Here is a 25799-nt window from a genome sequence, read left to right on the forward strand (position 1 = left end):
ACTATACATATCTTCGCAATCTTGAGCCTCTGTCTTGTCGGACACATTTTTCGTGAAAACCTCGTTTTGAATACCTCGGGTAGCTCGCGGATCGCGTCTGCATCGTGGCGGATTCTGGACCGCCATTACTACAGTTGGACTGACCGGTTTGAGTAGTCCAGAGATAATATTCTTGACCCGAAATTGTGTGGTCGCACTGAAACCCATTTGAAACACCGTAGAACCCATTTAGCCCGGTCCGATCTTTGGCCTAATGTGACAAGTCAGCTTATAGTCCTTCAGTGCCCAGAGAAATTATACAAAGGCATAAAAAAGCAAGACATACATATCATGATGCTCACTTAGTCGACTGAGATACTTGTTCAACTCCTCCACACGCTCTTTATGGGTTTTGACACCTTCGCGCTGGAGCCGCTCATGCAACTGTCCCGAACAGTCAGTTTTTCTGTACAACAAAGCCGAAGCAGAAACAGCCCGACCAACGACCAGAGAATGAACATACCCGTTTCCGACGAATCTCCTCGGCTTTCTTCTCGGCCTCAGTCTTCCCAGGCGCATCCCATTCCTTTTCTCTATTTTCCTCAGACCTCCTACCCGCACCCTTTGCATTTTCTGGCCGCTCGGTATCCGGCGTTGACTCTGACTTTGGCTGTGTCGCTTCTCCCTCCTTTTTCTTCGTGCTTTTCTTCTTTTTTTTCTCTACCCGTCCTCCGCTGATTTTACTCCCCTTCAGCTTGAGCTTGCCGCCGCCGATGGAATACTCGTCGCCCGCCATATCTGTGGCGCTGGTTTGCGCGATGAAGTCGGGTGGAACTATTCAGGATACCCTCTTTCCGTGTTGTAATGTGTCGCTTGGAGAGGGTCTTGGGCCCAAGGGGGGGGGGGGGGGGAGAATGGTAAGCGTGTGTAGCGTGCGCGGCGTGCGGAGTAAGAGGAGGGGCTTGAGTCAGTCTAGCGTGTTGGCGCAGATGTGGGCGGTTTAATTCTTGTTTCGGATTTGGAGTGCAGTACACAACTGAGTGGATAGTATTAAATAGCTTCGTGTGTGCTGTTCATGAGTTGATTAAATCCGGAGGTTCTCTTGTCGCGGTTTGAGATTGGATTTGGGCCAATCAAAAGCGGTGGCGGGTTGAACTGCTCTTTTTTTTTTACATCGGACCTCGACACGATCTCGTAGATCACCCTCTTTGCTTAAGGGAATGGGAAAATAACAGAGCTAACCTTTCTACATAACTGATTGATCTCCTTTAGGGTGTACGCAGTTGAAACACACTGCCTCAAACAAATCACGTCTGCAAATCTCCCATGAATTGATATCTTTCCGAACTCCCCGCCGGCAGAGCTTTCGAGTTTTACAACTTCTATCCATCGTTGAAGTGGTGTGGCCCATGGGGGTCAGTTTTCTATTGTCTCCCTACTTCAACAACACAATATCCACGTAAATTTCCCCCAGCAGCAAAACAAATGCGCCGCTCTCAATGCTCGATCATCCACAACTTCCATGTCTCTGCCATCTGGGGTCCGAGGACTTTTTGAGCATTCGTCCCCTATTTTCAATCATGTATTGCTGTGTAGGTTTCGACAGATTCGACGATGAGAATGTCCTATACAACCACCGGACAGTCCAAAAAGACAAACTGCCTGTTTTACATCGACTGGAACGAGAGATACCGAAATTTCTCGTTTGCTATATTTGCCATATTCTTCATGAGTGTGACGGTTCGAAATGCTTCGGTCTGTCGGGCTCGGTATATGACCAGGAAAAATGACCTCTTCGATGTCTCCCAAAATGGAAAACAAAAAGCTGGCTTTGATTCAGAATTGAGAGATCAAGCACCGAGTTGGTTCCATGTCTACTGGGTTCCATGTCTACTGCCTATTCTAATTTCTCCATCTCTAGCTTGCTATGAGGAGATTCGACTATGGTGACAAGTTTGGAATCAGCACTGAGTCCGGGATCTTGCATTCAAGTTCGCACCCACCCTGGACCATCATCGTGCCTTGAAATCACCTCTCTCTTCTCGACCGCTGCACGGGTCTGTCCACAGACACCGGGAATTTGTTTAAGGATCCAGCGTATGAACTAGAGGCCTTGCGATCATGCAACCTTTCCTACCTTAAGGACCAGCGAAACAAGTGGATTATGCATCGAGTTCACTGGCGGTGAAGCATTTGGTATCTACCAACTAAACGTAATTGGGGACGTTCCTGGTTTCTGCCCTAAGGGCTAGCTGTCGAGGCGCAGACTACCCAAATCTGCCCCCCTCGCTCTTGCTTAAGTATCAGCCGGAAATACCCGTCTCATGTTACATCGAGTCCTATCTTTACTTGTCTAGTTGCAGGATCCAATTTGTATTGCTTTAATAAGCCCATAAGCAGGTGACATAGCTAAGTACTTGCTCTTTTAGAAACACGTGTCGAATCCTCTGTTACCATATGTGGTTGACAACAGGGTATGAATCCCTGGGAAATACTTGGACCACCATAATAGGGCAGTCTACACAACTTGCATGTTATATTTAGCTGGGTTTATCCGTATCGATTGGAAATAGAGCGTGTTTTGTCAGTATAGCTAGAGAATTGAAAGAACTCTTATGCATACCTATTCAACGTCCTATATATTGTTGCCCCACTGATTTTTATCAATAACTACTCTCTACCACTTTCTCCGTTTAGAAAGCACTTCGCATCAAGTCATGTAGTCATCCTCATATTCGATAGTGACAGAAGTCTATGGCATCACACGGCATAGGACGATCGACGGAGATACATCATTCTCTAACTACAGTAACAAAACTGCCTCTTTTCTAATCTCTGAGGATCAAGCTGACTGAGAATAACATACAATTCGTGTCGACAGCGCTATAATGGCGGTCCAAGTCTTTCCCAGGGATTCATACCCTGTTGTCAACCACATGTTGTAACTTAGTATATGACATAACATTCGAAGAAGTGTCTAGATGCGGGGTGGTCACCAAAATTGGAGCAATGGTCTGAATGCCCCGATCGATCTCATCGACCGGGTGAGCACGCATACCCCTTCAGTTTCAGTTGAACTGTGAATAATTCCAGGTTACTAAGCTTGTTCTTCAGGTGATGAATGCGTACGCCGCTTGGTACCTCTTCCTGCTTTCTATCAGCTCCGATAATGGTCTTCCGTGAAGGCGCAACGGACATTCTCAGTTTACCATAATCTATCTTCGCTAGGGGAACGTGACATATGAAGAAAACAAACGAACAACTAACCCACTCTTGGCTGCCTACTTTCATAAAGGCTTCTATCCTTCAGCTGTAACCAGTTTTTTATTACCCCATGTCTCTGGCCCCAGACATTTTACTTGACACACGGCAGGTTGGTCTCCGCACGACTGTTGCACCCAAAGGGTTGAAAAAGAAAGACAGCCCGCTCGTCATATTGAGCGACAAAGGGTTCAACCAATTTGAGGGTGTCTGCAGGAAGATACCCTATCAGGTTACATTGACTGAAAGGTGGTGGATGCGCTGGACTTGCATCCTAGCCTTCGTGGCAGGCTGGTGGCAGAAGTATCAGTAATTAATTCTCCAAGCTGGCTCCGGATTCTGCAGTCCCGGAAGCTCAAGATGTAGCAGCCATGTTTCTAATGAGGATCATTCTGAGAACGATTTGAGAAATGTAGGCCTCGACAATCTGAATGACTTGACACCTAGCGGAAGATCTCGACCCAGAGAAAGATTCTTGGTCAACAGCCATAATTAGACCACCGGTCTGAGTAACTAAAAAAAAAAGGTAGCAACCGGTTTAGGCTATGAGATATAAATTAGATCGAATAATTTGTTTGGGGGTTTCGCTTACCCTGATCACTGACTAGGGCTCCATTCGGGATATGTAACGAGTCAAAGTTTAGAGGGTGATCTGGCAACGCGAAGAAAAGAGAGGGTACAGACGAAAAATTGATTCTTTAAATAAAAAAACAGAGAGCTAGTTCCTTTGTGAGCTAAACTAGTTCGTTATGAATCGCTAGATGAGGCCTGGAAAACTCGGCCGACAGGGCATCGAGGCTGGTGACTATCTCAACAGAGGACCCATTTAATAATCTCACTTCCAGCACATCTCCACCACGTCCTATGAGATATACAAGACATCTCAAACAAAGCCGGCGCTGATCACCCAGCTCGCATCATCGTTGAAAGACGTAGCGGAGTCAAATGTGTGGACACCGCCGTTGCTCGCAATGTAGAGAGTGTTCTCGAAGTGACGGAAGTAGCGGGTGGGATAGCTCCAGGATCGAATCGAGCTGCCCTGAGCATTGAAGCTGGTCTGCGGGCAGAACGTGGCATCTTCATGTAGTATCTTCGTGCCGTCGTCGGCGGCAAGCACGAGTGCGAAGTCAGAGTGCCGAATGAAGCTTCCCGGGGTATCGACGGACTCGAATGAGAAGCAAGCGCTATTGGCAAGACCGACGCGAACCTTCCAGCTCGCCTGCTGCTGGAGGGCGGTGGCGCTGGATGATGAAACAACCTGGGTGTTAATGGTTGTGCCGGTGTGTGCGATGTAGCGCGTCGTGTAGCCGGATGTGGTAGCCCGCAGCGAGATTGACGAACCGACGGTGAGCGCCTTGCCGCTAGTCAGCGGCGTGGTCGCATACCGGGCTGCTACAATATTAGCCTGCACCGCATTCTCGGTGGCATCCGTTGGATAGCCGGAGGTCATGACGCCCTCGTAGAACGTGCCCTGGGCGCCGTGACTGTTGTCGCCGCCGATACCAAGGACGATGGCACCTTCTTTGCTCATAGGGTTATATCCAGACGCGTTGGGACGCGCGCCACTGTAGTATGTTGATAGGGAACCGGCGGCAGCATTGCCGCCACGGAGGGCCCACCGGTTTGGCCCTCCCTTGACGATCGCAGTGAAAAAACGGTCGGACAACGACGGGTCGCCGGCGTTGTAGGTTGGGCTGGAGCCGGAGAACAGGCCGTTCTCCAGGTCCGCCATGAGCCACGGGCCACCCCCTGCGCCGGAGCCCCAGGCGGTGCTGTCCCCATAGTAGATGGCCTCCATGTGGCCGTTGCCCGTATCGGTACTGCTAACCTCGGCATTGCCGTAGTCGAAGCAGCATGCACCGTTGTAGTGGGTTCCATCAAGCACGGCGTACATGCCCTCCGCATCATCCCCTGTAGCCGTGCCGCTGGCGGCGTTGTTGCTGTAGCCAGTTCCAGGAGAAATAAAGACACCGTAGGCCTTCTGACCGTTCAGCGTGACCGGTGCACCAATCGCACTGGCCAGATTATCGTGGCCATTGGCTTCAGGGCCGCGGAAACCGCCGGGTGGAGCCTGTTTGAGATGATTACCGCTGCCAGACTGGTCATAAATGATCGTGATGATGCAAGTTGTGCTTGAACAGAACTTGTCCTGGGCAGCGGCATTGGCCACCCCGCCCGCGGACAGCGGCGAGATATCGATCGTGGTACCATCGGAGTCCCGCTTAACCTGGTAGAGTGCGCCAGTGTAGGCGTCGTACAGGGCACGAGTGGTGCTGTGTGCGGCGATGCAGGGCGTGTTGCCTGAAGCGTAGATATCACAGGGCCCGGCTTCAACAAGTGTGCCAGTGGCAGCAAGGCTCAGAACCAACGCGCAGAAGCGTTCGAAGCGTCGTCGTGAGAACATGTTTGATTGCCTTTGGAATAGTAGGTCAGGCAGGGCCTGGTCGCCTTTGAATCCAAGATAAGGATGCTGCAATGGGCCTTGAGTAGAATAGAAGAAGGGCCTTTTGCCATGCCGTCCTCGGCCTTCATATTTATATTCTTCTGTCCGCCAAGATTGCTTTTTCGAAATCCTTCACTGCTACTCAAGTGGCGGTAATTCTCCTCCAATCATCATGGGTAAGACGCAGGATTTACTTGATAAATCACATAGGGGACCGATGCTCGCCACTGTCCCGGCTGAAGCCAATCAATCGCAGAATCAAACGACGCTATTCATAGAGCTAGTAAGAATCACAGTGAATCACACAACCTCTATCTTGTGACAGAGAAAGATAGGCTTCGGTCCGCTCCAGATGCTGTCAAGAAGCCTTTCACTCACCATAGAGAGAGAGAGAACTCCGATGAGATTAAAAAAAAAAAAAGAAAATTTTGCGTCCCGTCTCATCGTAGCGTTAAGCTTGTGCCACCGGGATTTTTCCTTTTCCTCTCGCCATGGAGTGAGATTGAATGGGTGATTGCACCGCAAGCCTAGCGTAGGATTAGTGGCGTCTGGGCAGTCCAAGCTTAGCAGGGACTTGACCTGAAGATGCGGGGCTGAGGGGCACTTCCACGATGATGCTGTTATAACGTATACTTCGGAGTATTAAATGAAGGCGTGGCTCAAAATAGCTTAGACTTCTTGGGGACTAATCATATGATCTAGCAAGTTCCTTAATTAGGCCAACAAGTCCGACATCATTGATCCGGCTATCCCGTTCGTGCCGGACCCAATTTGAACTTCACTTGAACCAAAAGTCTCTCTGATTGTGAGTTGAGCTGGGTTCGGGAAGATGTGTGTTCCTGCATTATAACGACGTGCCTTATAACCAAAGACGGTAGGACCGTCTCGGGTTTAGACGGCCATCTCGTCAGCTTTGAAATAATTTTCCCGGTCCAGAACTAGCGTGATAAAATCTTTCCGGTGCGCTTTCTTCAGAACCCAACTCTGCAGAAGTGGGCTTGGCAGATGTGTTGTCTCTTGAAACTGCGGGGCTGATTTCCTTGCTCCAATTGAGAAAGCTATGCGAGACGGCGATATCAGAGGAAAGACACTGGAACAAACATTCTACATGCTAGAGATGGGATAGACCGGTCAAACCAATAGCATCTAATCCAGAGCTAGGATATCTCTCTTTTAGTAGACCTGGACCAAACCATCATTTCATCCACCTAGATCTCTCGTCTGTGAGGTAGCGTACACATCGCGGGAAGAAGTATATTTGCTGCCCAGTGCGCTTTTGGGCTATTGACTTCATAAATGATCCGCTGGATGGGGGATATTAGAAAGATTTGAAGTACAGGGAGTCCCGACAAATTCAAGCAGTCAATCCTCAACTCGGATAAGAGCATGGCTTCGGTTGAATCCTACATTAGACGAACTAAGATTTAAAAAAAAGCCACGGGGAGTTCACCCCCCCGATCAAGATATCGTTTAGGGTGAACGAATGGATCTAGTGATGCCACACTCTCTCTAAAGGTCAGCAAATCATCAAAGAAATCAGAGCCTGGACAATGAGAATGTCCAGAAGAGACGGGAGATTCCGAACGCCACCACGTACCGATGCTGGTTACCGAATTAGGATACAAGAAGGAACCGGAGATTTTTCGGCTTTCCTGGTAGAGGCTTGCAGGATTTCGACTAAGAAGTTGATGATGGCATCCCTTTGCCCGAGCAACTGCCGGGAATGATCGGATTCTTTACGCCACAAAACGAAATACGACTACCAAACGACATCCTACCAAGACAATAGCATGATCAATTCAGACTTCCAAGTTGACTACACTGTTGGGAGTATAGGAATTGGACACATGTGCTGGATATCGAAGAGAAGTTGTGGGAAACGTATCTATGGAAGGGCGATACTTTGCTGAATGTTGAGAGGCGAGCAGCTAGGAGTAAGTGTTGAACGAAATACAGCGTACTTTTCCACTAGACCATAACAAAAACCAAGGTTCCTGTTTATGGCCTAGGGAGGCCGTATTTGAGGTTTGACACACCCCCCAGGGGATGCATCGATGTTGTAACTTCGAGGGATGCCATGTCGTATACATGTTCGGTATTGGTTTTTCAGTCGTATTGTATGCTTCTTCGTCCATTTTTTTTCTCCCATCTCCTTTTTGTCTTATCGCTGCAGCGAATTCCTCTTTGACTCTGAGTGGGGTTGGATAAGCGCTTCCGTCTTTTTGTGAAGGCATTTTTTTGGGTTGATCGATGGTTCGAACCGTGAACTTCGATAATTCTGATTTTTTGACCGTTTCGGACATGGCGGGAACAATCCGGGCTCATAACTGTTGAACGAAATACAGCGTACTTTTCCACTAGACCATAACAAAAACCAAGGTTCCTGTTTATGGCCTAGGGAGGCCGTATTTGAGGTTTGACAGTAAGTCTTTAGATTTGAGGGAAGGACATTTAAGATAAAGGCAGCCTCGATTCTGCTCTGGCAAGTCTATTGTTCTTGGTCAATGCTCATCAATACCTGACCATTCCTGAGGGGCGAATTGAACAGTAGAGATCTTGGATAACAGGCCAAATTCTATCATAACTGTGCTGACATTGATGTTGGGGAGACCGAGGGGAGGATCGACTTCGACCACCGCCGACAACAACTACTGCAGCGTGTGCTACTCCTACCTCGAACATCTCGATAACAACGTCTCGGTATCTTGCAACGAGCTTGTTCGCCACCCAGTAAGGTCCGATGGTCTTTCTCGCCGAGTCAATCAGCCAGTCGGGCTCTTGGTTGACTCCGTTGGCGACCGCTCTGTCTGCAGGCTCCTACCCACCGTCTGATCCATTGTGGGCTGCCAGTATTAGTCTCCCTGCTGGTTCAAATCAGTAAAAAATTCTCCATTGAATGCTCTGAGGGGAGTATTGTTTGGGAAAGTGGCACTAACCGGAGCTATACTGTCCCAACAAGGTGCTCTGGAACTACTCGAACTGCAAGTGCAACTTGGCGGTCAAGGACTTTGGGACTATGACACTGAGGAAAGAGAAACGAGGGATTAATCCTAGCGTGTTGTGTTGAAGATGTCTATCGTGATCGTGCAGATTGAAACCAAGAGTTCTTCATCGGGCAGAATTGGATTCTATGGATGATCAGCACATTATTGTACGGATCACATACATCGCAATCTAATACTCCCATGGCTTAGGGGTTATAATCAATTCGGCTCTGTCTGTCAAAATGACAGTGTTTTCGGAACTGACGAAGTGCTAGAACATCCCGAGTATGCCTGTCGATTTACTCCACCAACGCAGCGAGTAGGAAATAGCACGACAGAAAAAACAAAATTTTCTTTTAAAAAAAAATTGAATCCCGAGAAACCTGACGAGATTTGCCGATGTGTCATTTTTTTTTGAAGATAAGCTAGTCATGTTGACCCATTAAATTGTTGACAGATCCCATATTCTTATCCGCGGCCTTAATCGAAAGGAATAGGGCGCAGATTCGATCCACCCATACGCTTACGCATCTCGGCACCCGCAGCCACGGTACTGGGTACCTTGATACCGCAGCAATCACCGAACCAGTCTGCACTTTCATGAGGATGGTCGTGTCCATGGGCATGGTCAGGACCGACATGCTCAGCACCTCCCTCAGAAGGATCAGTCATGCCTTCAGCAGCAGGCAGAAAACTTCCGAACAAAAAATGTTGCATGATAGGAAGTTTTCCCAGCACTTCCTTAACAAACATCTTCTTCATGCCGCTCTCAACCTTGGTCCAGTTCTTAGAACCAGAGATGTCGTCCAGCATAGGGCTATGCCAACGCAGTCCCTTCACAGTCTTGACACTTTCAACCCACCGAACCTGGTCCAGGTATAGATAATTATCACCCTCCTCCTCCAAAGTAGCGGTGTTGTGGATACCCAAGGGAGTGACATACGGGTGCCCGACAAGCTGACTAGCCCCAAACAAGAACGGCAGGAAATGGTAGTCATCCAGACCCCAGACGCCGTGCGATCCAGCAGGCTCCAGGTAGTAGGCTGACTGGATCTCACGCATAAGGTGCATGTACTCGAAATAGACCTTGACCACGACGGCGGGGAAGTCGCTGGCGGGGAGAAGACCGAGCTGGTATAGACATAGCAGCCACATCATGAAGTTGAGTTCGTGTCCGGAGCCGTAGTCAATTCGCTCTTGTGAGCCCAGGCAGTTGATTAGATATGTCGAGGCTTCTTCGGTTGCGGCGGCGTCTTTCAGCCCGAGAATGTTGGTGTGCCATGATGCGCTCTGGGCGCTGACGTCGTCGCATAGTGCTCGGAAGGCAGGATTGCCAAATCTGGACCCACCTTGATCGATTGGAGGGTTTTTGGCCAGGAGGGAGCGTATCTGAGCAACGACTGAGAGGACCTTGGAGATGGATTCGGATTGAGGCTTGTTCTGAAAATCGGTGATAGAATGCCCGCGCACAGAATCAGTTAGGCCGAAAACAAAGGCGAGGACAATTTGGTAGGTTGGCGACGAGATGAAAAGTTCATGGTCTTTAGGGGATATGATGCGGCGAATTGGGTGCCGGTACTGGTGGACGGAGAGGTCTGGCGGCGAAGGGAGAGGAGGGGTTGTGGGTGTTATATCTCGGGAAGTGGGGGTTGCCCTGCGGGTATTCGACCGTAGCTCAGACAGCCTTTTAGAGAGATCGACCTTCCCCGTAGGAGATGGTAAAGATGCTTGTGATGCCATAGTGTTGGTTGAGTGAGGGGAAGGGAAATCGACAAGTCGGATAAGTAGATAAGTCGATAAAGAGGATTAAAGCAGAGTTGACCGCCTGCCTTAAACAGAGGATGACGCAACTTCGCCAGATGGGAGAAGATGTTGAGATTGTAGGTTGTCAGATATATATGATCATCAAAGCAGATCCTTGGCTAGGATCTACAACTGATATCTATATTAACATGTCACGCTTAACAATGACTTAAGGCCCAAGTGGGTTAGAGTGGAGCATGTGATCACTTCCCCGGATTGGTCATGTGACCTGGAGATTATCATATCGTTTCACGCTTTTGCTCAGAAGTCCCATCAAGTGCCACATGAGGGCCGCAGCACCCTGAAAAGAGGAGCAAACAAAGGAAATACAGAAAGCCAGATTTGAACATACCAGACACAGCGGTTGTTTTCCATCATCGTGAACATCTTGTCTCAAGCAGCTACTTTTCGGCCTCCGTTGACATAGAAGATCCTGGCGCTTTAACCCTGCATAAACTTGGTCCGTGGCGACCTCGTATTGGATAAAATTCTCCCGCGAGAGATCAGCAGGCAAGCACGCCATAATGAATACATCCGACTCATCGGCACCACCTCCGACAGTTCCCAGTACCTCTAGAGGAACCAAAAACAACCACTCATCGTCACGCTCGCCTACGGATTCAGCCCTGTCATCCTCCTTCGGCAGCACCCGGTCCCAATCAAGCTTTTCATCTAGAAAACATGTGCGTAACCCAAACCCAGCTCAGAGCTCGTCCCAATCCACCGAGTCCACGCCAATCAACACACCCGGTCCCGCGGGGCGCAACTATCAGTCCACGGAGCAAACAACTGCTTCCCAGCTGAAAGACCTTCAACTAAACAATGCAAACCGTGGGAATGGTAGCCAGCCAACGAATCAAGACTCGACTTCCGAGCCCCGGCAGTCCTGGTATAGTCAATTTGCAGATCGATATGGCAGCCTCGAACTAGAGAACAAAGGCAGTGTGGCCCGCGACCACCTCGCATTGGGTACGATATGCACTGCCTACCTTGATGAAACACACATAGATCCCTCTAACGCCCACTCCCTTTCCAACAGAACGAACCTTTCTAGCCTGGATGCGTACCTCCCTAGCCTTCGCCTCAATCGGTATCGCAGTAACACAGCTCTTCCGCCTGAACAATTCCTCGTCAAATACACAAGCCAAATTCTCCGACTCGGCATCCGCTTTAAAGCCAGGAATTCTTCCACCACATTTTGCCTCGTCTGGCTACGATTCAGCCGCGTTCCATGTCTCCTCTACATCAGCTCGTCTTCGTAGCGTGGGCAAACCGCTCGGCTCGACTTTCATCGGCGTCTCGATCCTTATCCTTATTATTGGCTTCCACCGCTACTTCCAGAGCCAGTATTGGATTATTCGTGGGAAGTTCCCGGCTAGTCGGGGCAGCGTAGCACTTACGGCGTTTGTGGCTGCTTCGCTGATCATAACTACTCTTGCGGTCATCTTGGCGATTTCGCCAGGGGCTGTTGAGACTTAGTTGGGCCATTAGTCCCCGACTAGTTTTTCTTTTTCGTTCTATCGACACGGTACGTTGCTTCTTTTGTTGTGATAGTCTTCGTTCGTTTTGTTGCGTTTTGCGTGCAGCATTTGTATCTTTAGATTTCTCGGGGTTATATATGCGTCTCTACCCAGGAATGGGGGTATTTTTTTTTGATAAAAGAGAGGGGAAGGGCGGTACATATGGGGATGCGTTTGTTTCTCGGTGTATTTATGTCGACGATAGATTGCATGTCATCATGATCATGAATTGGACCATCCCAAGGTAGTTCATACTACGTAAACAATACCAATCTACAAAGCTGGTAAAGAACGAAACGTCGATGGAGATATTCCGTTCTTTTCTGTTGTGAACGCCCGAATTCACCCGCGCCAGATCAGTCTAGGCACAATGTAAGAAGCAGACGCAGAGACAGGGTAAACTACAAGATGGACGAGAGTATATCGACAATGATAAGGGATGGAGGCAAGAAAAAGAGGACAGGGAAAAATCCCCGGGCAACATGGCTTGCAAACAATGCAAAGCAGGAAAACAGAGAAAAAGGAGCAGACCAAGAACCGCCTAAATACAATTCGTTCATCGCGGGCCGAGCTTGTCCAGGGCGCGTGCACCCTGTTCCTGCCACTCCTGCTTGCTCACCCACATGTCGTCCTTGTCGGCAATCTGAAGAAAACTGGTGTTAGCAACGACCATAGTCCATTGAAAATGGAGGATACTAACCAAATTGGCGAGGACGGCACCACCCAGGAACACCATGTGTCTCCGGCGGGGGGGATCTTCGATGCGGACCTTAAATTTCTGGAAAAGTATTAGCCAAACTATACTGGTTTTTTTGGGTCTTAGTTTCGACGTACGTTCAAGCGCTCTGGGTCGCCGCCCAGTACGCGTGTGAGCCAGAGCTGCTTCAACTCTTTCTCCAAACGAGAGGGCAAACCGGGGTACATGCTGCTACCACCGCTGAGTACGATGGCCTTGTAAAGACTAGAGCGAACATCGACATCGGCGCCCTGGATACAGTTGAAAAGCATCTCAGCCATACCAGGCTGATCAACGTCGACCAAGTGTGGCTGGAAGAGGCATTCGGGAGCCTCGAAGCGCTCGCTGCCGACGCGGATGACACGGCCGTCGGGCAAGGTGTACGATTCAACGAGAACGGTGGTGTCTTCGGAAAGCTTCTTGTCCAGCTCCAGGTCGTAGGAGACGTAGGCGAGCTTCTCCTTGATCTGACGCACAGTCTCGAAATCGGCAGTTCGGTTCAGCGCATAGCCACGGCGCAGAAGGAGGGCAATCAGATTGCGAGTGACGTCGCGGCCAGCAACATCCAGGCGGCGAATGTGGTGGTTGAGTACGGTGGATTCATACACAGGGATAATGTGTGTCACACCGTCACCGGAATCCACAACAACGCCGCTACTCAGACCTACAACAAAACATCAGCATTGACCTCCAACTCACGCTCTTGTTTTTTTATCACATACCCTGGGCATACAGTGCCAGCACCGCCTGGATCGCCACATATACACCACCAAATCCGTATCCTTCCAGCATCACCTCGGCCATCTGCTCACGGTTCTTGAGTGGGTTCATCGGCGGCTCCGTGAGGAGAATCTTGCGATCCGTGGGGTCGATCTTCATCTTTTCGTAAAAGGTGTAGTTCCATAGATGTTGCATATCGTCCCATTTCTTCACAATTCCATTCTCCATCTAAAACAGCACGAATTAGGCATCAACAAGAAACTGGCTTGGTATGCGGAGAGGGCGGGGTCGAACAACTAGGCGAGGACAAGATTCCCCGACATAGACATACAGGATAGCTGATCTGGAGCATTGATCGTGCAGCGGCGGCTTCATCACCGCACATGATATCCTTGACCACGATGTCGCCGCCCTGCTCCTCCGTTCGCAAGATGGGCCGCCCCACTATCGAGGGAAATTGGTGCTCTGGGAAGTTCTGGCGAGGGAATTTAAGTTAGAGAAAAGCAAATAGAGAGTATAGAGGCCGTGCGACATACCTGGGCGGCATAGCCGACCTTGAGGAAACCGGTTCCTCCATCGAGGACTGCGGAGTAGCTTGTTAGCTTGGGGCTGGGACACGGTAGCCTGGGAGGATCGGTGTGTACCAATGGGCATTTCCGTCATCTTGGAGGAATTGGGATTCGACTGTTGGGACTATGGGTACCGTCTGAGATTGAGATTTTCGTTTTGGAAATTCCCAAGAGAGCGGAAGTAGGAGGGTTCAGGGGAGAGTGGAGGTGTTGGGGATGTTTGTGAAGTCAAGCCCACGACGGACGGAGCATCATAACTTACGTGACCGTACCGTACCTTACCTGATATTTACCCCACAGCTGGAGGCGAGCCGCAGCCATGACGGTATGTGACCGCGTCACCGCATTCTTAGGCCAGACAAGCTTGAAGATGATGGATTACGGCGTAAAAAAAATGACTCTGAGTTCCGGATAAGTAGTGGGATGATGCTGAAACCAATATATATACAAGCTATAGTACAGTTGGAACGCCTTACATCAAGGGAAGGGGCATGCACGTGGATATGACTACAAGGACACATCAAGCATAGAAGATGAGCAAAGAGACGAACGACATCTATTCACAGTAATAAAGTCCAAGCCTAGTCTAACCTGAAGACATGTAAACCATGGTGATAATGTTGAAGAGCTTCCTGTCGGCCGACTCCGACATCCACGCGCTCCGCCATTTCCTATTATCCCTGGACTCATACAAGGATCGCATTGCGCTGCTCAATTAGACTCCGTATAGTTAGCTTTTCTTTCAGCTGTTGCCTAATGATAACTTCGTCGCCCATCTGAGCCCGCACCCAAGGAAAACAGCGATCAATAATGCCACAAATCGGCTGGGTGAGCAACCCCTAGAGCATCTACGGGTTGGAACAAAGGAACTAACCATGCAAAAAGTACGGATTCGGGTCCATGGGCCTAGCAATGGCAACTAACCTACAGCGCCACCTAGCCGCGAAGAAGACCTTGGGCCTGATCTACTCTAACCGCACGATGTCGCGCGGAGCAGCCCTGCAAGCACTGGGAGCAATCCCAGAACCCAATTTTGAGAAGCTCGTATCTCAATATGGAATCATTTTCACCATGGTAAGGCAACTCCACCGAGAAAAAACAAAGCAAATGTAACTGAAGCCTCTTCTAGGTCTCCAACGACACAGTGCTGCAACGATTGCTATCCACCGTTGTGGGTTCAAGCCAGTCCCTGAAGGACAAGGTCTTCGTCGACTGCTCAACAGTGCACCCCGAAACCGTAAGGTCCACTGTATCGCAGCTTAAAAGTAAGGATGCATCGTACGTCGCAGCGCAGGTCTTCGGCGGGACCCCAATTGCCGTGGATGGCAAGCTTGTCTTTGCCATTGGTGGTCCCCAAGAGTGCAACTGAGGCCGTCAAACCTCTGATCCAAGATGTGATGGGTCGTCGTGTGATTGATTGCGGCGAGGATGCTACAAAATCATCGCTTCTGAAAATCGCCGGTAACATTATCACTGTCAACATTATGGAGGCTGTTGGGGAGGCTCAGGTCTTTGCTGAGAAGACCGGGCTTGGAACTGGTCCCATGGAGGAGCTTATTGGCGAGGCTCTTGGTTCTTTTGCTGGAGGTTATTCTAAGAGGTATGTTTCATCGTTGTTTTGGTGCTGGCACCGCGGCTCTTCAGGCGTATCTATGTTTCCAGATTGACTGCGGATGCTTATGCGCCGCCCCTGAACTCTCGTCCTGGCTTTAGGGTTTCTCTTGCTATCAGGGATTCCAGGCATGCCATGTCGATGGCCCAGGAGCAGGGTGTTGAGCTTCCTGGCCTTGAGATTGCTCGGGCTAATATGGAAGCCGCGAGAGAATATGGCGGAGAGTGTCTGGACAGCAGTGCGATGTACGGGACTCTGCGCCAGAAGGCTGGCCTGGAGTTTTGGAATGAGAAGAGCAGGAGAGAATAAAGTCAAAATCATGGCTCCCATGAGATACAGAGTGATAATTTATATGGATTCACACATGTTCCATTGTCCAGACGGAATTGATCCTTCCGGGCATCATCTATTGGCTACACGCAGCCTGGATCCCAAGCAGTTTGTTGAACTACTGGAGCTCACAAGCTTCTACTCGCGGGTCTGCACGAGGTAACTCCTTCATTTGTTTCCTCAACAAAGTCTTTTGGCACCCGCCAATCACCACACACCTGGACCCCCCGGGACCCCCCGGGACCCTCACCCCCATGATGGCCGGCTCACACGTCGGAGACAGCCGTCATCAACTGGCTACTCAGCCCTCGCATTTACGAATGCATGAACTGCAATCTGTGGAGAAAGATCTTTGTATTATAGAAACCATAGCACTGCACGTCCCAATACCCCATGGGAGGTCGCGGGAGCAAGCTTTCGCTTGCTCCCTGCCGGACGTTAAATATATCTACCTACCTACCTACCTACCTACCTATCTATTGGCTACATGCATATGACCAGGTGACCCGTAACCTTTCTCACACCATGCCTCTGCTATTGTGTTGGGACTATCAAGAATGATCATACACCCGACCAATTAAATACGCAACTTGACTTGTCAAAAAGCAGGATTTTCTTTTCGCCAAAATGGTTCTGGGAATTGGATAGAAAAAGAAAGCTCGACCAGGATCAACTTGGTCGAGACGGAACAGTGATTGGAATGAAGTCGCCCAAGTGATTTATAGCCTCATGGTGAGTGTGGCCCGCATGGGGTGTTAGGGTGTGTTGTTGGCTTGATTCGTGCGGTGTCTGCCAAACAGGGATAAGTCTCCGCAAAGCAGGTCCCCAATGACCAGTTGGACAAATTCCTCATGTGCCGTTCGAAAACCGGGTTAATTACCAGCTCATCCGAGTCTCCAGCTGACAACAAACAGTCCGTATCCTCATATGGCCAATTGACCCTCATCCCACTTGTAAATGGAATGAACCAGTTCTCAAATGGGTAGTTCTGATAGTTTGTAATGATCCTGTCACGCATTCCTGGCCACGGAACATAATCCATCCAAGCAGGGTGTGGATGGAGAATTTGCGTTGGACGTGGGGTTAGCCACTCTGGGAGTCGCTCATAGTTCTCTTGCGTGGGGTAAACCTGCCAGCGCATGAGGAGGAACATGGTGTAGAGCACGGCAACCTGCACCGGCAGAGACGAGAGGTCTGGAAAGGTGTGCAGGATATCTGTGAAAACCTTTGAGACTGGATGGGAGTAGACACTCCTCTCCGGGTTTAGCAACGAGGAGACACTCGGATACGGTGGCCCGGCTAATTTTTGTCTAGGGATGCCTTGAGCCGCCTCGTGTTGTCGGCTCTGAAGAAAATCCAAAAGAATGTTATCCAAAGGACATGTTGCTGGTAAATTTTGTATCGGAGCGGCGAATGCAGGTGGCCCAGGTTCAGATGTAATGGTCAAGGGGTGTGGGTATATTCGTGCCGAAGGATTCAGCGGAGGGCATCGGAAGTTTTCTGAACAGCTGCTGTGAAACCGATCGACTTTAGGGACAATACGCGAATCACGAATAAGGAAATTAAACCCCAGACGCTCCTCGCAGCCAAGGCCCAGGCCGTGTGTGATATTATGGCGTTGCGAGTCCCATGCGACACGGAGAGAGGCCGACGAAGGGCCTCCGTTGGTGCTGTTGCGGCGACTACCGAGAGTGGGCGCAGAATGAGTGGGAGAAGGCGTATCAAGGCTGGTAACAGACTCGGCATAGAATTTATCGCCTGGAATGGAATTGAGGTGATCGGTGTCGAGCAATGGAGTTGTATGCAAAGGGGGCGGGATGGGCTTGGGTATAGCCGGTGAAGGAGACGTATCTATCTTTGTCAGCACGAGACTTGGATTGTGTTGGGATGTGCAACTGACCCGATAGTTCAGGCTTAGCTATCAATGGTTGGATAATGTCCATAGCTGCCTTAAGCCCTCGGCGGAGCTCTGCGTTCTCCGACCGAATCGTCTCATTCTGGCGTAGAGCTTCTTGAAAATCAAGATAGGGCTTTTGTGACGACAGGTCCCGGACCTGTTGCTCCAAAGCTTCTATGTAGCACTTGGTCCTTTCTCGAATTGCGCGCTGCGCTTGGCGGTCGTTGGCCCGCTTCTTGGCCAACTGATCGGGAGTGAGATTAGCGACACCTCTTGAGGATATGCTGTTTAGCTTGCGCTTGCGTCCCAATTTTTTGTCATTGTCCAAGAGTCCTTCCACGTCTATCGAGGCCGCACGAGGAGGAACCGGCGAGTCTTCGGGTCTGCTGAGGGGGGTAGGTTGTGAACGTTCAGGCAAGCCGGGCAAGTCGGGCGAAGGCGCCACATGCTCATTGGCGTTTGTAGCGCGGGTGGCCATTGCCTTACACACGCGCTAATTAAGATTGGCCATTCAGGTTGGGGAAATAAGGAATGAAAGTTAAGGAGCGTCTACTCCGTAGAGTGAGACGAGTGAGTGCTGTGTGGGTCCAGGTTGTTTGAAGTCCACATCGTTTAAACTTTCCTGCGGGACTTGGTTATCAGATTCAGTTGACAGGGAATAAACAGACAACAGTCGACCGCATGTGTGGCCCTGTGAAGACTTTTTGATTAGTCTTTTAAGATGCCCATTTTTTCACAAAATTTTTGGCCATCCTAGTTTCAATGATAGACCACAGAAAAAGCGGGGGAAAGGCGTGATTTATGGAAAAACCAGGGACATTCTTGTTCCAAATAGAATATATAGGGACAGAAAGTCCAAAAATTAGGAGAATCTGGAGACGGACACGAATCATTGAATAACTAATCCACACAAAAACAAATTGCAGTATTCAACGCCATATGTAACCCTGGATCAAGCCCAAAGGATCAAGATTATGCACATAAGAAAAAGATTCGGTCGTGTCGATCATATACAAAGGCTTTTGTAAGTTCCAATGCAAGACTGAAAGCATAAGCCAGATGAAAAGGGGGGTGATGAAGGCAAAAGTTCAAAATGACAAGCTAAAAGGATTATTGGATCATGTGGCCCATTTTCGAGATCTGTCACAGCCGGCATGTTAGCATCATCCCAAATCTAGGTGGTAATTTGCAAACTTACCTTAGTCTGAAGATAGCCTTCAATTTCAGAGCTCTTAATTCCTTTCTGACCACCAGTCCGCCAAGCCAATGGGATCATTGGCACCCGTTCTTTAACAAGGACTTCCCGGTTGGGTCCTTCGACAGCGCGGACTTTATCGGGGTTATTGGTAAGCAGACGAATTCCTTCTGGAATAGCATCCACGCCACAGCCAAGATCTTCCAATATAGCCGTTGCCAATCCATAGCTTCGAGCGTCAGCCGGATGGCGGAGCAAAAGGTTTGCCTCAACGGTGTCCGACCCGAGATCCTGGAGATTGTATGCCTTCAACTTCTCGCCAAGACCGATTCCGCGACCCTCCTGACGCAGATAAACGATAACACCGCCTGTCGATTGTGACGAGAGAGATTGAACCTCTGGCGGCGCATGAGAGGCAAGATCTTCAACGGGGAACGACATCAAGCGCGCCGCCTCATCCAGCTGCTCGCCGCAATCGCACCGCGCCGACCACGCCGTTTCTCCCGTATAGCACTCTGAATGAATTCGCACCAACGGCGGCTCGATCTGCTTCGGTGTCGAGGCTGACCCGGCCAGGTCGTCATCATACCGGCTGCTCACTCGGCCCGGGTGTAATTTCCCAACGTAAGCGCCGCGGATCATTCGGTCCATTTCGGTCTCCCCTGGCCGGACGCTGTCCAGACTCCGGCTGCGAATACTGTTTCCAAATACAATAGCCAAATGCTCCTTTCCATCTAAATCATTGTGGTAAAGGTGCAAGAACATTTCCGCTCCATTGGTTGTAGGGATTCGCGCCCGCACAATACATTCCACTGCGGGGAGCTGCTCGAGTAATTTGGGGGCTTTAGCGCCCTGGCTTTTATGGTGGATATCTGCTGCCTGGGTGTGGTGAAGGACTGCTGTGGGCCTTAAATCCAATTTCAATGTACCACCGGGGGTTGCAGGTGGGGTGAATGCGGGTGACAGCAATGAATCCGGTAGGGCCGGAGTGTGTTCACCTGCTGCGAATCCCTCCACACTCAAATCATCCGATTGTCCATCTGATCTGCTCAGGAGTGTACGCGGGGCAAGTTTTGGTGAGGCGTGGGCCGGTAGGTCGGTCATTGCGACGGCGGAGAGGCGGGGTATTCGGGGTGTGTGACGCGTGAGGCTCGCTGCAGAAGCTCTAGTATGCAGGGGGTAGGGATTGAATAGCGTAGACACATCAATGTGGCAGAAACACAAAACGAAGTCTGATCAATCGAAAGTTTTACTTGCGAAGTAGACTATGCCCTGACTGTCCTCCCTAGGCATGAGGAGAAGAAGGCTGAGTCATCTCATGTAACGGCTTACTCTAGCACATTCCTTTGGGCCTTGCCCAGGTGGCCCACCCAGGGCAGGAGAATTGTTTAGTCAACACTTGGTAAGTTTGGAATCCTGACTTGATCTAGAATTACACTATTTGGTGAAATGCTTTGCTTTTTGTTGTCGAAGAGTCAACTCATCGAATGTTGTTCTACCTTCGACTATATCATTCGAGCATCTTGGAGCCGACATCGGGGCGGGAAACGATCAACCTTTGCGGCAATTCATCACGCCACCAGAATTTAAGTGGGATATCAGCAACGTGGGCACGTCCATCATCAATGCTCTGACTTTTTTTCCAAGGCACTGAAACAGTGTCTTAGGTCAAAGTTGTACGCGCTATACGGAGTGCTCCGTACTTCGTCGAAAATTACGTGACAAAAAATTTGGCTGCGGCGACTCAACAAGGGGGCGATCAGCCTCATCTCGGTCCGGAAGCCAAATCACGTCGCCTGTCGGGGGTGACAAAGTTAGAGTTGAGGGTTTGCAGCATGATGGGAGTGAGGTTTGCCGCCTACCGTGCGGACAGCATAGTTGGTTCCTGCATCTTCGAAGGTCGAGATGATAGGTTGGCGCAATGTCTTCCGGTACATGGAGATGAAAACTTCTCATGTCGCAGACATCTAGACCTGTTCTGTTCAACTTCAGCTTTCTCCATGTAGATCTCCCCAGTCACTAAACCAAGAATAGAAGTTATGCTAGTTTCAAAGAAAGAGTTTGTTCTTTCTAACTAAAGTATCTAGTCAAGATGAAAGCACCCCATATCCATGGTAGGCCTTCGAACTCCAGATAGCGCCACGCTTAAATGGTATCATAATAAAATCAGATCATAGAAACAGCTTGAGATTACTTGCCCAAAATATCCAGCACAAAGCGCCGGTCGACCTCCATCTCTTTATCGTCCTCTTCGCCCTCGAATTTGAGGCGATAGACATCTTTCCTTGCACCCATCACCTCCGCACGATAGAAAGTGGTCGTGTCCGGGTATCGCGCGAGGACCTGCTTGCCAGCCGGATACGTAGACAAGTGGGCGCTGAGCTGAGGAATGGGAATGAGAGAGGCAGCGGTAGTCTTATAAACCGCCCCCTGCTCGCCATTCTCATTCGGCTCGGGGTCCTGCACATCATATCTGGGATCCGACATGACGCGCATCAGTCAACGTAAATTGAGACGAAACGCAAACAACCGAACATCACTTACCGCTTCTTCGGCCCGTCACCATTAACAGCCTTGATAATGCATTGGATCCCCTCACCCTCGACACCTTGTTTATTCTTGTTGTGTTTGAAGACAACCTGAGCCCCAACTACCAGCAAGCCACTCCGCTCTGCGACAGTACCCTTGGTCCCCTCCGACGGCCCTTCCTCGATCTTGACCATGATATTATCCTGGCGGCCCCCTTCGCGGGCTTGTGTGCTTGATGAGACACTTGCGCTGCGTGGGACGGTCCCCTTTGAGCGTGCGGTCTTGTCAGCCCCCGAGGCACTGGGGGAGTCGGTCACCGAACCTTCGACTTCATTTCTTTTCTTGCGAGACTTGTTGAACGATGCGGCCCGATTTTGGGGCGCTTCCGCTTCGGATGCCTTCCGCAATGCAGTGAGCAATTCTAAATTTTTGATGACGTCGCATGGTTCGTCCTGCATAATTGAGCGTTCGTCTTCGCTGAGTTTCTGGCTTAGGCGGAGCCAGCTGTCGAGTTGGTCGTGTTCGGCCATGGTGGGTTCTATATAGGAGCACAGCTTTAGTATTTTCATTTTATAGTCAGCCTGAAGCTGGTCGAATGAATTGTAAGCGGTGCGTATGTTGGAGCTTTGTGGTGTCCGGTATCGAGCCTACGGATTTAGTGTTGGGGATACTCACGATTGCCATCATGCGCGATCTTGTCTACCAACGCCTTAATCTGGACGGATAATAAATTCTGCTGGTCAAACTTTTCCTTGGATTTTCGAATATCTTGGCAAATCTTGGTCCAAAGCTCCAATTCCTCATTATTGCCGAAGCCGTTGTCTCTGGGTCGGGGGCGGTTGCGAGACATCCTTGCTATTTACCAAGGTATTGTAAGAAAGTGTGGGGAGAACGAACAGCTTACAGCTGACCAGGACCCCAAGATATTGAGATCTCCAGATTTGAGGCAACAAGTTGTTGATATGAAGGTTGGAGATGCGGTGATAAGGGCTCCGTCCTGCGGGCGGTCGGAGCTGCTACGCTAAACTACTTTGGGACATGGCATTGTAGATACATTGACGTTGGCAGTTGGATGATGTGCCGCTTGTCCTATTTATGAGTGTATTTGTGCTCGAATCTAGAACGTAAGCTCGGTTGAACCCGTTTGAACTATACTGTCTCAATGCGGCTCCAAGTTTAAGCTATAATTGGTAGGATGGTTGCGGAAGTACCTGGTGCGGAATCCGTGGCAGATGGGGACACTCCGCAAATCCCAGATACAAAAAGCCGGGAATGAGATTGAGTCAAATATCCGACCAATCTTCCCTTTGAAGCTCTGAATGTGTGTCAGAGAGACCATCAAAATCATCGCTCCTGTCCAACATTTTCTCACCGAAGGCTTGGCGGGGTATTTCTAATACGAAGTCGCTGGTTGCCCCTCCGCTTTTTCCCCAAACATCCAATTCAATATGCAGGTCCCACTACTTCGGCTGCAATGCGGTAAGTTTTGAGATGCTCTATAGAAGAAAAACAAGCTGATGTTTTCCCCCTATAGGCGTCAACAGCTATGACTGGGGTAAGCTATTACCATTTGTTGGTGTTCCTCGCACTGATTAACCGGTCATAGGCAAGGTCGGCCAAGAGTCTGCAGCGGCAAAGTATGCGGCCGCAACAGCCGCCCCGGATTTTGCGATTGAGGCCGACAAGCCCTATGCCGAAGTAAGTGAGAGCGCAGGGGTAATATGGAACGTACTGGGCTCACAATACATAGCTCTGGATGGGTACACATCCGTCTCTTCCCTCTAAAGATGTCGAAACTCAGCGTACTCTCCTCGACATGGTGCAAGATAACCAGTCCCTGTTGTCTACCAGCATCAGTGAACGATTCGAAGGTAGATTGCCGTTCCTGTTCAAGGTGCTCTCCATCCGTAAAGCGCTTAGCATCCAGGCCCATCCCAACAAGAAGCTTGCAGAGCAGCTCCATGCCCAGGACCCAAAGAACTATCCAGGTGAGTAATCCTTAGGCTCACGTCCTACAAATAAGTGCCTAGAATTATGACTAACAAATGATAAGATGACAATCACAAGCCTGAGATGACCATCGCCCTCACTTCGTTCGAGGGTGTGTGTGGCTTCCGTCCGCTCGCAGAGATCACACATTTCCTCCGGGCCGTCGAACCTCTGCGCACCCTGGTCGGCGACCAGGCGGCAAGTGAGTTCGAGCAGCTCGTGAAAGGCAAGGAGAACTCCGAGGAGCCTGCTGTCATCCAAAATAATAAGGAAGCGCTTCGCTCCCTTTTCACCACTCTGATGGAATCTTCATCTGAGAAGGTAGAGACGGCCTGTAGGGCCCTTATCTTCGCCGCAGACAATAGCCCTGACACCTTTGCAACCCTGTCAGGTGAAGTGGAGACGAACCCTCCCAACCCCGCCGAGATGGCTGCGCTTGCCAAGCGTCTGGATGGACAATTCCCGAATGACATTGGTCTGTTCATCTTCTTCTTCCTCAACTTTGTCAGGCTTCAGCCTGGTGAGGGAATGTTCCTGAAGGCAGATGATATCCACGCGTATATCTCCGGTGATATCATCGAATGTATGGCGTCCTCTGACAACGTGGTGCGAGCCGGTTTCACTCCGAAATTCAAGGACGTCAACACTCTCACCCAGATGCTGACGTACTCGTACGCACCAATCGAGGAGCAGAAAATTCAAGCAACAGACTACCCATATGTCATCCTGAACGCCACTGCTTACTCCAGCGCCTCGTCCGCGATGCTCTACGACCCTCCCATCGACGAGTTCAGTGTTATCAAGACCGATTTGAACCGGACTGGCGCCAAGGCCACTTTCGACCCGATCGAAGGCCCCAGTATCTTCATTTGCACACGTGGTAAGGGCAAAATTACCGTCGGCAATAAGACTGAGGAGGTCCACGAGGGCTACGTTTTCTTCGTCGGTGCTACAGCTCAATGTGCGATTGAGAACACCGGCAGCGGCGAGGGCGACGATGATGTCTTTACAACCTACAAGGCATTCTGTGAATTGACCCCGATCGGTGGGGGAAACTAGGTGGATGGTAACCAAGTTGTCATATTCTAATCTGCGGCGTCAAGATGAAACACGCCGTTCTGGGATCGGCGCAAACCTGTGAAGTGCATATGGGACATTGGGGTGATATTTCGGTGTGAAGTGAAAAGGTTACAAAATTACGAAAAGAATGTTATGACACAAGACCAACCTGGAAGTGTTCAGCCTACGGTTGCCACCATCTGAAGTTTCAGATTATGTTGTGTAAATGGGCTTCTAAAGAGACCGACCTTTACACTATTGGAGTTATGGGATTACTTGTTTGTTAATGTTCAAGTCAGATTTTCCTCTTGCCCAATTCGAAACTATTCTTTCGCACAGTATTTAGATGCCGTGATGAAGCATGATACCAGTGAGGGAAAGGGATTGCGCTCAAGCACCTTTATGCGCTGACTAGTGTTGGCAATATCGTCTTCTATAGCGATTTGAAGAATTTTTCCATCATCACATCCATAGCCGACACAATCTACGAGATTTTGGGCGCTAGATGCCCCATATTCTTGGTCTGTAGCCCTAGCTTGGCCGTAGTAGGAGATTTTTACAACATTTTGATTATATCTGGATGAAAGAATAAACATACAGTATAATATAGGGGCAGTGCTAACAAGCTTCATCACATAGGCGATACGGGGTTACTATCGGACATCGATAGAGCTAGGCTAGAGGAAATTTTACCTTCCAACCTAGTGGGCATGAGGTTCCTAGGGCAGCCTATATTGACCATCAGACCCTATACGGGACACGGGGGGTGTTTCGAAGTCAGCCTAATGCCCAATCAAGGTTGGCTAAACACTATTATCTGTATCTAAGCAAACACTATGGCTCGTAGAAGATGAGGAGCTCGGACTTGAGAGATGACAAGGCTGGTAGTGGTAGACATTGACGATTTGTGAGCTTTTCTCTTTGCGCCTCACATTGTTATATGTTAATGATGGCCTTGTCTAAATGAAGCCTTGAAGTTAAAGTTCTCTTATCGTTCTCAGTTTCAAGACTTGTCTTGCTGTTTCTTCATGGAAGAACAGATCTTTCACGTCGGGATCATCTCTCTCATTCTTCATTTCCGTTATCTTGATCGACAACAAGATCATAATTCCTGGTTGTATAGAAATAGGATGATGCATACCCACAACAGGACAAATTGTCGAAATGTGAGGT

At 49.7% G+C, this 25799-nt stretch overlaps 10 protein-coding genes across 10 annotated transcripts; 3 read left to right on the top strand and 7 right to left on the bottom strand.

Moving 5' to 3' along the window:
- Nucleotides 1–228: 228 nt before the first annotated feature.
- On the bottom strand, nt 229–775 carry Pdw03_2024 (DUF1754-domain-containing protein; the record flags this gene model as incomplete). Its single annotated transcript, XM_066100059.1, has 3 exons — nt 229–250; nt 326–423; nt 503–775. 3 exons carry the CDS (start codon nt 773–775, stop codon nt 229–231), a joined length of 393 nt encoding a protein of 130 aa, XP_065957786.1.
- Nucleotides 776–4123: 3348 nt separating this feature from the next.
- On the bottom strand, nt 4124–5644 carry Pdw03_2025 (Alfa-L-arabinofuranosidase; the record flags this gene model as incomplete). The annotated part of the gene is made up of 1 exon (XM_014680750.1): nt 4124–5644. The coding sequence occupies one exon, from the start codon at nt 5642–5644 to the stop codon at nt 4124–4126; it is 1521 nt and encodes a 506-aa protein (XP_014536236.1).
- A 3503-nt stretch (nt 5645–9147) lies between these two features.
- Pdw03_2026 (Serine/threonine-protein phosphatase 2A activator 2) lies at nt 9148–10407 on the bottom strand (the record flags this gene model as incomplete). Its single annotated transcript, XM_014680749.1, has 1 exon — nt 9148–10407. The coding sequence occupies one exon, from the start codon at nt 10405–10407 to the stop codon at nt 9148–9150; it is 1260 nt and encodes a 419-aa protein (XP_014536235.1).
- Nucleotides 10408–10994: 587 nt separating this feature from the next.
- Nucleotides 10995–11949, top strand: Pdw03_2027 (PF02656 domain protein; the record flags this gene model as incomplete). Its single annotated transcript, XM_066100060.1, has 3 exons — nt 10995–11153; nt 11244–11439; nt 11510–11949. 3 exons carry the CDS (start codon nt 10995–10997, stop codon nt 11947–11949), a joined length of 795 nt encoding a protein of 264 aa, XP_065957787.1.
- A 597-nt stretch (nt 11950–12546) lies between these two features.
- Nucleotides 12547–14109, bottom strand: Pdw03_2028 (Actin-like protein, putative; the record flags this gene model as incomplete). Its single annotated transcript, XM_014680747.2, has 7 exons — nt 12547–12633; nt 12691–12768; nt 12825–13390; nt 13449–13674; nt 13778–13921; nt 13983–14029; nt 14091–14109. 7 exons carry the CDS (start codon nt 14107–14109, stop codon nt 12547–12549), a joined length of 1167 nt encoding a protein of 388 aa, XP_014536233.2.
- An 818-nt stretch (nt 14110–14927) lies between these two features.
- Pdw03_2029 (6-phosphogluconate dehydrogenase family protein) lies at nt 14928–15936 on the top strand (the record flags this gene model as incomplete). The annotated part of the gene is made up of 4 exons (XM_014680746.1): nt 14928–15089; nt 15145–15252; nt 15305–15615; nt 15678–15936. 4 exons carry the CDS (start codon nt 14928–14930, stop codon nt 15934–15936), a joined length of 840 nt encoding a protein of 279 aa, XP_014536232.1.
- A 748-nt stretch (nt 15937–16684) lies between these two features.
- Pdw03_2030 (putative transcription factor) lies at nt 16685–18332 on the bottom strand (the record flags this gene model as incomplete). Its single annotated transcript, XM_014680745.1, has 2 exons — nt 16685–17808; nt 17858–18332. The coding sequence occupies 2 exons, from the start codon at nt 18330–18332 to the stop codon at nt 16685–16687; spliced, it is 1599 nt and encodes a 532-aa protein (XP_014536231.1).
- Nucleotides 18333–18964: 632 nt separating this feature from the next.
- Pdw03_2031 (GTP cyclohydrolase-2) lies at nt 18965–20153 on the bottom strand (the record flags this gene model as incomplete). The annotated part of the gene is made up of 2 exons (XM_014680744.1): nt 18965–18994; nt 19053–20153. The coding sequence occupies 2 exons, from the start codon at nt 20151–20153 to the stop codon at nt 18965–18967; spliced, it is 1131 nt and encodes a 376-aa protein (XP_014536230.1).
- Nucleotides 20154–21239: 1086 nt separating this feature from the next.
- Nucleotides 21240–22428, bottom strand: Pdw03_2032 (SAGA complex component (Sgf29), putative; the record flags this gene model as incomplete). Its single annotated transcript, XM_014680743.1, has 3 exons — nt 21240–21522; nt 21594–22116; nt 22254–22428. The coding sequence occupies 3 exons, from the start codon at nt 22426–22428 to the stop codon at nt 21240–21242; spliced, it is 981 nt and encodes a 326-aa protein (XP_014536229.1).
- A 598-nt stretch (nt 22429–23026) lies between these two features.
- Nucleotides 23027–24626, top strand: Pdw03_2033 (Mannose-6-phosphate isomerase; the record flags this gene model as incomplete). Its single annotated transcript, XM_014680742.1, has 5 exons — nt 23027–23057; nt 23113–23133; nt 23185–23276; nt 23329–23566; nt 23632–24626. The coding sequence occupies 5 exons, from the start codon at nt 23027–23029 to the stop codon at nt 24624–24626; spliced, it is 1377 nt and encodes a 458-aa protein (XP_014536228.1).
- Between the last annotated feature and the right edge of the window lie 1173 nt (nt 24627–25799).

The sequence above is a fragment of the Penicillium digitatum genome, chromosome 5 (assembly GCF_016767815.1).
Source record: "Penicillium digitatum chromosome 5, complete sequence".
NCBI lineage: Eukaryota > Fungi > Ascomycota > Eurotiomycetes > Eurotiales > Aspergillaceae > Penicillium > Penicillium digitatum.